Raw genomic sequence first — 14,114 nt, 5'->3', positions numbered from 1 at the left:
CTTCAGAAATGTTCATGTCTCTTCTTCTGTAGATTAGTGTAAAAAAGCCAAATATAAGATTCAGTGAATAAATCTAACATATTAATGCATTGAAGTTATAATTACTTAAAGCACATGCTGTTACCAATAATGCATCATTAATCTGCATGAAGCAGTTCATGACTATTTGCTGCTAAATTAAAGATACTTAAAAGCAGTCTTTTTTTGGTGTTGTTTTGAATAATAAAGACAATTTTAAATCTGTGACAAAGCAATAATCTGTTAACACTTAGGACACAGTCTGTTGTGTTGTTTGGGTTTGGTATTGGGATCTGAGTTTGTTTATTTCATTATGCAAAGGCTTCAGTCAGTGGCCATAACCAGGAGTTCATTGAAACCTTAATAACACATAATAACACAGGGCTGTCAAAAATGTTGTGGTATACCCCATGGTGGGGAAAAAACATGTTGCTTGTGCTGGGTTCTCTTCCAACACAGCCCTGCTTAAAAGTTTTTCCAGTGTTACTACAGAAGTTTGGAAGGGTGCTAATGGAAATTAATTACAGGTTTTTTAAAATAAGTTTAATACTGACTTTTTATACTGCTTTTTATATTATTTATTCATTAACATTCAAGCCCACAGGTGGAGGTGAATTACTTCGTGTATTCCAGCTAAAACCACATTTCTTTTGGGATAGTCTTCCATAACATGATTTGGGAATTCAGCCAGGAGACAGCATAAAAACTTTGTGTGAGCATTTCTAGAAATCAACCCTTTAAATAAAATGACAGTGTGTAAGTAGTGAATCAACTTGGGAAGTGCTGAATGATCAAGTTTAGTTACTGTAAAATAAGATCTGACTGGTTTACTTCATTTTACAAAGCTTGGCCAAATAACTATTGAATTAAATTGCTTCCTGTTGGTTTCCCCCAGGGCAAGAAGAACCTTCTGTATTGTGCTCTGCTCAGCTGCTATATTGATTATTTCTTCAGGTCTAATCTTTACATGGTTCTGTTTATTTTCTGGTGTGTTTTTTTAAGTTTTTGACAGTTGTTTTTCTGAGCTTGCTCTGTGGCCTTGATAGTCCTCTCGTGGATCATAAACGTGCACCTTAATATCTTTCCTTGGTTTGTCCTAGTCAAATGAAGAGAATCAGGCAGTGCTGGCTAGGGGTAAGGGTAAGGATCATTCCCCTCATTGACACCACCTCTCACTGACCATCAAAATTCCCACTTTTGGTCCAGTTGGCACCTAAACCCCATCTAATTAAATACTTGCAGCATCTATTAGCAAAACTATGTCAGACTCTTCATCCCAGGAACCACTTTGATTTGTGAGTTTGCTCCTACCTGCAGGATGGAAAGTGATTTATAGTTTTAATTCATCCTAATAATTTGTGTGCTTAGGAAACACTTGATATAAAAGTTTTTGTTGCATTTAAATTTCCTTCTTATCTGCCTTGCAGTGGCATGAATAATAGGAAGCCCAGAACATGAATATATTGAAATGCATGAAGTATTTTCAAGTAGACTGCTTATAAGGTCCAGAATGAGGCATGTCAAATGTTACTGAGTGGATAAACAAGTGGAGGCATTTTGCCTTGAGAAGGCTGGGAGTGAGGCATCTCCCAGTACAGTGCTGCCACGAGCTATACTGAAAATGCATTTTCGTCTTAATGCAGGAAATAGAATATTTATTTCACTATTTTTTTTATTCTATCCAATGATCCAACTTTTTTTTTTTTCAAGTTGCAAAAATTTATTATATTGGAACTTTGAAATGATGCTGTGTCAGAGCTGGTCTGCACCAAAAATTGCCACACCTTCAAGCTTATATTTTAATATATTTTAATATAAGGATAGTTATGTTAGCCTTTTCTAGGCACAGATTAATGATGTATTATTCTTAAGATCCCAGACTTTGCAAAATACCCGGCAGAATGTGCAAAGTGAGAGTATTCAATATTAACAAGCATCTGACAGGCAGCAGGCACATCTAAATAAGCTTCAAGAAGCTGCTGAGGTCCATGGAGCTGCAGAGATCACAAGTGATGGTTTTGTTTCTTTGTTTTTCTTTTCCCCTTTCCCTCCCATTTTACTCTGTGTGTCAGGATTGCTTCTGCTGGACATTTAGGGCTTATCACTGAGTCTTGCCACACTTCCTTGTTACTAAGATACTGTTGCCCTTACACTGCCAAGAATTCAAGGGATGCCTCATAAAACATGAACCTGTTTTCACAGCCACTGCCCTCGGGCTATGATTTTTTATCTGCCCTTTGGGGATGAGGATCTTTTCTTCTAGGACCACATCCATGACTTTGCTTACAAGGGTTCAGAGCAAGGAATGGAATTTATTCACTCTGATGAGCATTTGCTTGTTGTGCACTCCAGACACAATATGATCTGATTCATGTTTTAAAAACTGTGCCAGAGCATCAGCTGTCCAACTGTATGGTGGCTACATGGCTTTTTGTGGGTTTGATCTAAATCATGGCCTATTTTAATTAGGGTAAATTTATCCCTTCACTTCCATGAACAATTCTTTTTTGAAAAGGTTGCTTTATAAAGATGCTGAACTGATTCTTGTTTCATTGCTCACCAGTTATGAACAAGTTCTCATTGCGTTTTTTTCAGGAGTCTGACCAGGACATTCTTTTTAAACTTACACTAACAACCTTGGTACATGACACACATACAATAGCAATATGTTTTCTTTTACAGAGGCAAATGAAATTGTTCTGAAGGCACAGATTTTGGCTGGAGGGAGAGGAAAAGGTATTTTCAATAGCGGGTTAAAAGGAGGAGTTCATCTAACTAAAGAGTAAGTCTTTAAAATGGAAAAAAAAACACAAATAAGTTGCTTCTGTTGTAATATTTAAGATGTTTACAACAGCTACATTACTGTTTATTTTCATATCTTTCAGTAAACTAACCTTTTTCCTTTGTTTCTAGCCCTAAGATTGTTGAACAGCTTGCTAAACAGATGATTGGGTACAATCTGTCAACAAAGCAAACTCCAAAGGATGGGGTGAGAGTTAAAAAGGTAATATTTTTGTCTCCTGAGAGAAGAGGACTGGGGGACTGTGTTCAGCTGCAGTTTTTGCATTTAATATGCTGGGGTGTGTGTGTGTGTGACACGTGTATTTTTTTCATTCCTTTCCCACTGCCTGATTGATGGCATCTAATTGATGAAAGGGAAAAAGAGTTACTTTTTCCTTCTCTGAGTGTATGTATTTTGTCTCCCAGTTTCAACCTGCCTAGAGCTGGAAAAATACATTCATTTTGCCATAGCTCCATCCTTCATCAAATAAATACTAAATGCTAGCATAATTATATATAGCATTAACTGTACATGCTTACTGATATTCTGTTTAGAGAAGTAGTATCTACATGATAAGCTGTAGTAATTAAATTTTCAATATTTCATCATAATCAGCTTTGAGTAGCTTTTATGAAATATGGAGATGGATGACCTGAGAATGATCTCTATTTAAAAAATAAAAAAGTGCCCAAAAGTAAATTCTTCCTGAAAATAGAGTAAAATGTGGTCATGATAGTGAGTCAGCTAATCCATGGTAATTCATTTAGCAAGGCTGGTGAATACTGCAAGGTCCCAAGATTCACTGCAGAATAAATGGATTGCTCTGTATTTGCCTAAATAGGAGAAACAGAGATAGCCCTTCAGCAAGAGTCTCCTTTACCTTAGTAAAATTCTGTAAGTCAGGAAATCCTAGAAAATGCCTATCTGCTATAAGTGTTTTTATCTATGCTTTGTTTTACTGAGCAAGGATCTTCATCCAGGTAGGTAATCAAGAGCCACATTCTATTTGATACCAGGAGATAATTTGGCATGAGCAGAAAGAGCTGCTGTTCACTTTTGATGTTTTGTGAGCAGCTTGGAATATTAGCAGAGAAGGAGAACACCTGTCTGGAAATGTGCTGTCTAATGAGAGATGGAAGAAGGAGTTCAGGTGGTTCTCCTCTTGGGGAGCAAATTACCATCACTTGTCATTGGTTTTGCTAAAAAGATATATTTGTTATAAAAAAATGGGGTAGTATTACCATGAAGACAGAGATGATGATAATACTAAGGATATAAAGAAGTATATCCATTTCCCATATTAAGGCATTCTGCTTTACAAAATTTGTATTGCAAAAGCAGATTTCTTTTATAAATTCTTTTGTTTTATTACAAAACTTGTCACATAAACACAGGCAATTTCACTCTTTTCTCTGAGTGCAAGTCTGCTCATTCATATACATACTCAGTTCTGAAAATGAGACTTTTATTTTCTTTGAAATTTATAGGAATGCAAAAAGCCATGGGTGTTGGCATTTTTTGAAATGGATTATTCAAAGGATTTATATTAATATGCCTTTTGTACCAGGTATAGAATAGGTGTACATTTCACTTGTAATTGCCTCCTTCCTCATCCACACACTGCTTGTGTCAATAAACAAAAGTCAATAGTAGAAAGCTAGGGCATATGTGAAGTTTAAGGTGAAATTTGCACTACTGAACTTCAGATATTTATTTTGGTGATACAGGAAAGTCTGTAGACTGTGTACTTTGCTGTAGAATTGCATGGAAATTATTCAGGATACAGCTTACAAATATTTTAATATTGATTCACGATAAACCAATGTGATGCTTTGCACTGGGAGAAGGTGATCATTGATTGTCATCCACTCTGATTATAAAGGTGACTTTTAAAAGCCCTAGGCTTTTAAAATGTGTCACAGGACACATTTTTTTTAGAAGGAAAATAGTTATTAAGCCACTTTCTGTGGCAAACAGTGAGTGTCAAGTCAATGGAAGTCATGTATCACTTATGTGTGTTTGCAAGGAAGGAATAAAAGATCAAACTTTTCTACAATTAGAATAATTATGGAGCAGGAGGTGGAATTTTCAGCTTTCTTGCTCAGCTTGTGCACCTGTTATAGAATTTCAAGCATGTTTGTGCTGCTTCAGATTGATGTTTCTTAAATAAACAGCAGTCTCTTTACTTCCCTTATAACTTGGAAGCTATTTTGTGAGTTTACATAAAATCCTCTCATGGCAGCTTGGAATTTGGAGAGCCTGGTTATCTGAGAAGGCAGTCGTCTCTTATCATGACAACTTGAGAATTTGCTACCTGTGTTTTCTCTCCAAGCAATAACACAATTAACATTTTGAATATTTAATTCAGTATATGGCTGAGAGCTGTTACAGTTACCCTCATGAAATTAGATGTGTGACTTTACCTTTTAGGTAATGGCTTGTTTTTAAGAAGGAGGGTAGGAAGTTTTCTTTAAAAATGGGTTTTTTTCCCCAGGACATTTAAATATAAAGCTGATTTGGAAAATAGATAATAATGCTTCACATTCTTTATCATAAGCAAAATACGAGAGAAGTCAAGAGTCAGTAGCTTCAATTTCACTGTTCTTTACTGTTGTTAGTTTTGTCATGTGAATGATAGGTAGACTTCAACAAATAATATTTAAAGACCAATGAATACCAATTCCCCTGGCTTTGCTCTGCATCAAGCAGGGAGGATGGTGAAGGAAAGTAACTTTGGGGTTTTGTTAGAAGAGATGTTACACAGCCTGTGAATTTTTTTCCTCTACAATAACCTTGCCTGCTACAAATGGATTGACCCTCAGGAGTTTTGTGAATTGAGACAGAGAAGTAATTTAGGATGTTGATGTGGTTAATTACCAATAGTGTCTTTGACCAGCTGGTTTGCTTTGACCTGTGTCTAAAGCAGCTGACTCCCATTTTTCAGATCCGTTGATACAGGATATGTAAGAGGGTGAAAACATGCATGCAGGTTATAAGACCAATAGTGACAAATCAAGGATGCCTTCCATGTCTCTGCTTCTTAATTTGCCAGTCTTGGCAGGTAGCTGAGCTGTTTCTGAAGTTGGCATTAGCATCTCTTTGTAGTAGCCCTAAATAGGCAGATGCTTTAAAGTAGTACAGTAGTGTCCTGTGTTCTGAGTTGTCTCCTTCACCCTGGTTTTCTTTAGATTGCTTTTGAGAAGTTGCTTATTTGAGCCTTTACATCACTCTATCTTCTATGAATAAAGCAAGGTAAAAGTGGAAGGAAACAAAATTACTATAAAGAAAACTACTTCCAAGTAAAAAAAAAAACAAACTATGAACAAATACCATCTTTCCTTCCATTCTGAGCACAAAAGGCTTTATTTAATTCCTTGTCTCTTACTTTTTTTTTCTGTTCTGTGAAGATGTACAGCCTGGCAGAAGGTAAGTACATTCTTTCTTATGTACTCCAGAGTAGAATGTCAAAAAAACGACTTGGGTGAAAGTATAGTGCATCTTTCTTGCTTATCCTACTTGAACTATGAAAACCTGAGGAATACTTATTGGATGGAACACATCTTGCTGGGTAGGCAGAGTTCTAAGACTAGAGGTTTATAAATACCTCTTGGATCTAAGGAGTTTGAAGTGCTGATTGATGGAGTGAATGTCACCTTATGTTTCATTCAGAGTAATAGTCTTTATCTACAGCAGTTGTTCAAAACTGTTGCTTTATAAACTGGCCACATTAGAAAGTCTTTGCCACTAAATCCTTTCAAATTATTTTAATCTTAGGGCAGTGATTTTTCTGATTTCTTGGAAACAGTAGGTCTGCTAAGGATAAGTGTAATTCCTTCCTTCCTTCCTTCCTTCCTTCCTTCCTTCCTTCCTTCCTTCCTTCCTTCCTTCCTTCCTTCCTTCCTTCCTTCCTTCCTTCCTTCCTTCCTTCCTTCCTTCCTTCCTTCCTTCCTTCCTTCCTTCCTTCCTTCCTTCCTTCCTTCCTTCCTTCCTTCCTTCCCTTCCTTCCTTCCTTCCTTCCTTCCTTCCTTCCTTCCTTCCTTCCTTCCTTCCTTCCTTCCTTCCTTCCTTCCTTCCTTCCTTCCTTCCTTCCTTCTGTAAAACTACTTAATCTCTGATACTGCTCTAATAGCTATTGCTTAACTATTGCAGTTTTAAAAAGGAATATATAGTTATTGTAATACTGAAATGGAAAGGACTTTGGCATTGACATATTTTTGGAGAAAAGGAAAAACTGTTACAAAGAATTTATACAGGCTGTTTTACCTCCAGTTTTAATGTGAGTACTTGTAGATGCTCAACATACAGGATTTGAATAATCTTTTTTGTTGAATGCTCTGGTTTCTGTCAGCTATTGATATGAAAGGGCTCTGTAGTTTATAGTAATAAATAGAAACGAGTAGCTCTTGGGAAAAAGAAATGTTTCTGTTTCCACAATGACTCAGTCCCTAAAGGTTACACGTCTGCATGTCTCTCCAAACTGGAAGTGAAAAGCTGGGTGGCAGAATTATCTGTAAACCCATTTCCTTAGGATATATTTAGACAGGGCAGGAATTCAGTTGTGAGATTCTAAGTGTGGGATGGCTTTCTGTCAGCGTGCAGGAGAGAATTTAAGCCAGAAGCTTCACTGGTAAGGAACATCCCTACTGATGGGATGGATCAGAAAGGCAACACACCCTCTCTTACAGCTCTGGGATTTGCAAGACTCAGTAACACAAGTTTTTCTGGTGGCAGCATTTTAAATTGCTTGTTGGGAATACTATAGAGGTCTCCTTTATGGATGCAGCAGCAGATTTGATCCTCTTCTTGGAAAAAAAAGCAGCAATTAGGTATTTCTGGTTTACACTGGTTGTTACATGCCTCGGTGAGAAGAGCAGCATCAGGGGATTCTCTTATTAAGAGGGAAAGAATTTCTTGGGTACAAAAAAAAATTGTAATATCTTGTAAAAGCAATGAAAGAAACATTTCTTTTCAGGATAGCAAGTATCAAGCTGTTCTATTTTAAGGCAGTGCAGGAAAAGTAAGTCACAATGTTCTCTGCTTGCTCTCAGCAGAGGGAAATACTGTCCCTCATTTGTTCAATTCATTTTTAATTGCTTTTTACACAACAAAAAGATTTTGCAACACTCACTACTCTTGACACCATGGAAGGAAAGCTGTGTTCAGATTAATTGTCACCAACTAAATGGACCAGTCAGAACTGTTGCTGTATTTTTTTTCTTCCCTGTTTTCATTTTTAGGTGATGGTTGCAGAAGCACTGAATATTTCCAGGGAAACATACTTTGCAATTTTGATGGACAGAGCCTGCAATGGACCTGTGATGGTTGGCAGCCCACAGGGTGGTGTTGACATAGAAGAAGTTGCAGCTACTAGCCCAGAACTTATCTTTAAGGTATTTGAATGATATTTTAGACTAAAATTTTCCCTGTCAGTTACTTTCCCCTCTCCCCCCTCTTTCTTCTTCCAGTTTTCCTTCTTCCATGTATGGAAAGAAGACAATATTAACCATAAAAACTGAATTTCACCAAACAGGGGATCAGAAGTGTCACATAACAGATAAATGAAGTGTGTTTAACATCTGATTTTGTTAGTGTTGTGTCACCAGCTCAGGCTTAAATCTGGCTTTTATGTCATATGTAAACTTAATATCTGAAATGTTTCATGAGTGAGATTGGCTTTCAGGAACAGAGTTTTTTCACAAATGGATCAGTGCCAATATGATTAATGTTTCAGTGATCATTTTTTCCTAATTGACAGAGTTGTTAATTATTTCTTTGTACCTGGATGACTCTTGCATCTCAAATCCAACTGTTATAATTGCCTTTTTAATGATGACTACATTTAAGTATTTTTTTATGATAATGAGGAGACGAGTTACTCATCTGTGAAAATAAATGATACAATCAAGTGTAATTATTTTAAAAATGTAAAAATATTTAATATCCATTTTTAATTTATATAAACTTCACAGTTATTGGGCGGTGTCACCATTGCCTTGAAAATACTCCAGAAGATGCAATAAAAATTAACAGACTAAATATTCGTCAACGCCATCTGTACTGTAATTAAAAGTGAAAACTGGTGTCACATTGTCTTGTCAGCAAGCCACCCTGAAGAATTATACATTTTTGTGGAAGGGACTGTTTCATAGTTGGTGTGGTAATTATAACACACCCTATAGGCAGCTGCTATAGCCTCCGTCTCAGAGAACTTTGGCAAACAGCCATCCTTTAATTACCAATTTGCAAATGTATACTGAGTGTTTTCCTTTTGAAGTTATAAATCTCCATTCCAATTGAATATTTAGTTATGTTTGTGCGTGCTTTTGTTACAGGAGGAAATAGATATTTTTGAAGGCATAAAGGATCGTCAGGCACTGCAGATGGCAAAAAATCTGGGATTCAATGGACCTTTGCAACAGCAGGTAACTGACTCCCTTAGTTTTTACTGAAGGCCTTTTAGCCAAACTGTATGAGAAATGCTTTCCAAGTAGACATGGAAGGCTGAGTGATAATTAAATCAGGGCTGTTGATATTTTAAATACTAAATTTTACCTATATAGCTGGCATGGGGCATTAGCAATCTGAGTAAGGTCCTTATTGTTCCAGAGCCTTTGAAGCAACTGATGCCAACATGCAGTTATACCATGTGGGATTCTTTGGATTTTATTGGGATCTCATTGGAGCTCAGTGATTGACATGTGCAGGTTTTTTGGAAAATTTGACCCTTAATGTGGGGAGAAGTAAAAGTGTATTGCTCTATGGAATTGAAGCCTCTTTTTTTTTTTTCAATATTCAACTCAAAACCAAAAGGCTGTCAGCTTGTTCTTTTCAGGATTTCTTTTATATATATATTAGAATTCCATAATTTACACAAATATGGAAGAGATTTTGCCTTTTTGAATCATTTTCCAAATAAGAAAAAGCTCATGTAAGCTAATTCTGCCTGTTGTTTTTTTTTTTTTCTCCCATAGTATAAAGAAGTCATTTTTGTAAAACTCCTTTATTTTTAATCCAGTGGTTTTAATTATTTTCTACCCCAACTGTGCAATTAACAAATGCATAATCATTAAGTTGATTAACACATATTTGAAGATTTAGCTGTATGTCTAATGAGGAGAAATGATTATGTGGAACCTTTCAACCCTGGAAGAGTTCTGGCACTTAATAATTACCAGCAATATATGGAGTGTTCAACAATACATTCCAATAATGCTGAGGTCAATGCATTTCATTCCTTGTGCTATCAACTTAAAGGAATTTACAGAAGCAAAGGGACATGGGTTGCATTCATACAAATCCTAATATTTATTTACACATCCACTATTTCTTGGTTGGGATTTTCTGCTTTGCCTTGAAATGTCTCAGGACTTGTAGACCATGAGAAAGAGCAATGTTGACATTAAGCTGCTGGATATAGAGGTGCTGAAAGCTGGAGCAGCCCTTAATAATAAAAGTTAAGTGATTCTGTTGATCTCTTAAAATTACAGCAGTGTACTAGGGCAGAAATAGCTTTTCAGGTTGCCCAGAATCACTGTGGGGTTACCCAGGGGTCTTTCTCCCCAGTGTCCCTGTTGGTGCCTCTCCCATGTGGAGCTGGGGAGACTCCTGCCTTGGCTGGGATGTGCTGGTCCCTAAACTGAGCACTTCAGGGGAAGCCTGGTCATCATTCAGCAGAGGGAGATGGGAACATCCCTCACCACCCTATTCTTGATCAGTGCAGTATTGGGATTGAGTCTTTCAAGCTGTCATGTCTTCTTCCTTTTCCCCCCCCCCCCCCCTTCCTCCCCTTCCTCCCCCTTCCTCCCCCTTCCTCCCCTTCCTCCCCCTTCCTCCCCCTTCCTCCCCCTTCCTCCCCCTTCCTCCCCCTTCCTCCCCTTCCTCCCCTTCCTCCCCCTTCCTCCCCCTTCTTTCCCCTCCTTCTTTCCCTCTTTCCCTCCTTCTTTCCCTCTTTCCCCTCCTCTTTCCCCTCTTTCCCCTCCTTCTTTCCCCTCTTTCCCCTCCTTCTTTCCCTTCTTTCCCTTCTTTCCCTTCTTTCCCTCCTTCCCCTCCTTCCCCTCCTTCCCCTCCTTCCCCTCCTTCCCCTCCTTCCCCTCCTTCCCCTCCTTCCCCTCCTTCCCCTCCTTCCCCTCCTTCCCCTCCTTCCCCTCCTTCCCCTCCTTCCCCTCCTTCCCCTTCTTCCCCTCTTTCTGTCTTCCCCCCTTCCCCCTTTCCCCCTATTTGCTTAGATTTATTTATTTATTCTTTTCTCTTATCAGAAGAGATCCCAAACGTTTTTGGTTTGTGTGCTTCAGCTAACTGAAGACTGATAAAGGAACAAATCTGAATGGTCCTTTATTAGTGCACTTCTTCACCAGCAAACTTGTTTCAGCTAATAGGTTGTCAATGTGTAATGAACCAGAGGGAATTTTTATTATGCGTGTGCATGCTGCCTCTATTTAAGTTGTTGTATTAATGGAATAACTTTATAACAACAAAAGATTTGGAAGTTAGTAAGTAGTCAGTCACAATACTTTCCTGCACAGAGCCAGTGACACAGCTAGATGGTGAGGAACAAGAAGGGACAAGCAACAGTACCTTGAAAAGATTAAATAGGCATCCTTCCAACATGATTTCTTCAAGAAAACATTTCAGATTGGTGTGGGAAGGAGAAATGTATTTTTTTTTTTTTTAAAGTCACTAAAGTCACAGAAAGGAGTACACATTGTTTTTATGGTTTCTGAATTTAGACTGATTGAAGCAAATGCAACTTAGATCTCAGCATATCAGAGAATATGTGATTATGAGCTGTTAGGTACTTTTCACACTCAACTTGTCATAGTAATTGTGCTGTTTACTTTGTAGAAAATCTCCAGTTCTGTAATCTTTAAATGCACATTTACTAAATGTTATGCAGTATCATAATGGTATGTTAGAGCTATTCCAGATACTATATACTTGTAATTAAGAAAACAGAAATTAAAGCAGTAATAATCTAGAGCTAGTATGCAATTTAATAAATTAAAAATAATCAATAATGGTTTACCTTTTCCTTGAGAACATTAACTTCTGGTTTTTTCTTTGTGGTAATCGTAAATCTCTTGATCAAATTTAGGCAGCAGATCAAATTAAGAAGCTGTATCATCTTTTCTTGAAAATTGATGCCACTCAAGTTGAAGTGAATCCCTTTGGCGAAACTCCAGAAGGGCAAGGTAAGAAACTGAAGGAAACAAATGAATGCCTTATAGTTCCTTATTTATGCAAACTATAAATTAAATTGCATAGAAGGCTGTAGCAGCAGCTTTGCATTAATTTTGTTTTGTAATGTAATTTAAGCAACATTCATAAATATTCCCCTGGCAGATTTTATATTTCAATACCTTTTGTTATTTCATTCAAATACTGGAAGTATTGACTTCTACATGTTATGCTTGGTGAGCTCTTCTGCTCTTTGTGCAAACTTGGGGTTTTCTTTGTTGGATTTTGGGTTTGTTTCTTTGTTGTTGTTGTTAATGATGCTAGGATTAATGAGATTTGGTAGAAAGCAACTTGTTATTTTACATTTATAAACATATAGGAAAGTTAAAATTGTAAGTGCATGACTCTGCAACCTATTGGAGCACAGGGAAAATTCCAGCTGGGTCTGACACTTGGCTATATCCTATAAAGAAAGAAAAATTTATATATTTATATCCTATAAAGAAGAAAAAGGGTAATTGCTTTACTTCCACCATGAATACAGGGCTAAGAAACCTTTCCTTCCATTTGTCATTTTTGTCAAACTAACTTAGACAGAGGTGAGGAGAGGAAGAAGTAGAGATGGGTTGGGTGTTTTGAAGTAGAGCAGGGTGGATCCAGGTGGATCACAGTTTCCACCTCTCTGTTTCAGGTGATGGTGAAGCCTTTTTATCTGTGATTTCATTCCTAATACCAATATTTTTACAATATTGATGCCCTCTTCTTTTTTATTTCTTGTTTTTGCTTTAAATGGATAAAGAGGAGAAGCTGTGGAGCTTATCTGAGCCTTCAGTATCAAAGCCTGAAGTTCCCAAGCACTTGTGACTTCCTAGGGGCTCATTTTGTGGTTTAAGAGAAGTCTTTGCATTGGGAAGTGCTGGTGGGTGTTTCCTGAGTATTCACTGTCAGTGTTTGTCAAGAAAGGCTGTTCCAGCTTTTTAAACTATGCCTAGAGATTAAAGTGGAAATTCAAAAATGGGAAGTTTTTTGCCTGTTTTAACAGGCATTAGGAATGGGGCTGCTTGGAAACTTTTGGGAAAAGATCACTGCTATGTCTGCTAAGAACAGGAGTTCCTCGTTAGAAGTCAGTACCACTTGAAAGCATTAGCATCTTTAAAATAGTTTTTATGCACTCGCAGCTAGTTTATAAAATAAACAGCTTTTCACTGAAAAGAACCCATATTTCTGGCTCAGTTTGTCTGTCAGGAATTCAAAAGCTGAATTGGGGCTAGAAAAACTATTCAGTCTCTCCCAGTTTTTCTTTTTTTATTAACAAACTAAATGCAAAAAAATTGGCAGAGGTTTGTCCACAGCCTGAAAGCAAAATTCAGCTGGTGGGCAACTCTAGAAGGCTATAAAAAATGTAAAATAAATCTTGCCCTGGCCCATTTTTTAAATACATGTTAAAAGGTGTTGATCTTTGTTATGAAAAGGACTCTGGGACACTTAAAAATGCCTTATTGGAAAGTGGCATTAAAAAAAAAAGAAAAAGAAAAAGAAAAAGATAATATTAAAAAAATAATTAAAAATATGATAATAATTATATGTGTGGTGATTTTTTTTCATAAGGAGGTGATATCAGGTAAAACTAATAAGAAGTTATTTATGACCTAAATGTAAGCATTCTGTTTTTTGAAACTTTGGGATTTTTCTGACCTTTTTCAAATTCCTTCTTGCTTTTTGTTTTTTTTTGGGGGGGGAGTTCTTGCCACCAAAATCCTTTAGCTCTCTGCCTAGAGTTTACCTCGAGGATATTTTCTGCTCATTTCTTTAACTCTTTTTATCTGTGCACTCAGATTTCCAGCTCAGTTGCAGTACCATAACACCATGCACATTGAGTCAATAGTTTCTGCATTGTAAACCTCAGCTTAAAAATGTAGGTAAAATTCTTAGCAACTAATTCTGGCTTTGTTTTTTCTTGTGTAATTTGTGAAATGTGTTCTAGGGGTGAGAGACAAAAAGCCCTGCTGCTGATCAGTGTAGTTCTATTGTAGGCTGGTTTTTAAGTGGAAATGGACAATTTGAAAATGGACAATTTGCCTTCAGACCCAATGGATTTTTGTTTTTCCCTGCAATTTAAAAAAAGATCCATTGGCCTCAT

General features: G+C 37.1%; 1 protein-coding gene across 1 annotated transcript in view; it reads left to right on the top strand.

Moving 5' to 3' along the window:
• The window catches only part of SUCLG2 (succinate-CoA ligase GDP-forming beta subunit), a 117,568-nt gene that overhangs the window by 50,909 nt on the left and 52,545 nt on the right, over positions 1–14,114 (top strand). Inside the window, exons 3-7 of the mRNA XM_030458633.1 lie at positions 2,701–2,800; positions 2,932–3,022; positions 8,038–8,190; positions 9,133–9,222; positions 11,892–11,988. Of these exons, the coding sequence (XP_030314493.1) occupies positions 2,701–2,800; positions 2,932–3,022; positions 8,038–8,190; positions 9,133–9,222; positions 11,892–11,988 (531 nt within the window). The remainder of the gene's footprint in view (positions 1–2,700; positions 2,801–2,931; positions 3,023–8,037; positions 8,191–9,132; positions 9,223–11,891; positions 11,989–14,114) is intronic.

Source organism: Calypte anna, chromosome 12 (genome assembly GCF_003957555.1).
Source record: "Calypte anna isolate BGI_N300 chromosome 12, bCalAnn1_v1.p, whole genome shotgun sequence".
Taxonomy (NCBI): Eukaryota; Metazoa; Chordata; class Aves; order Apodiformes; family Trochilidae; genus Calypte; species Calypte anna.
The sequence above is the reverse complement of the archived record's forward strand: the minus strand, read 5'-3'. Positions and strand labels throughout refer to the sequence as shown.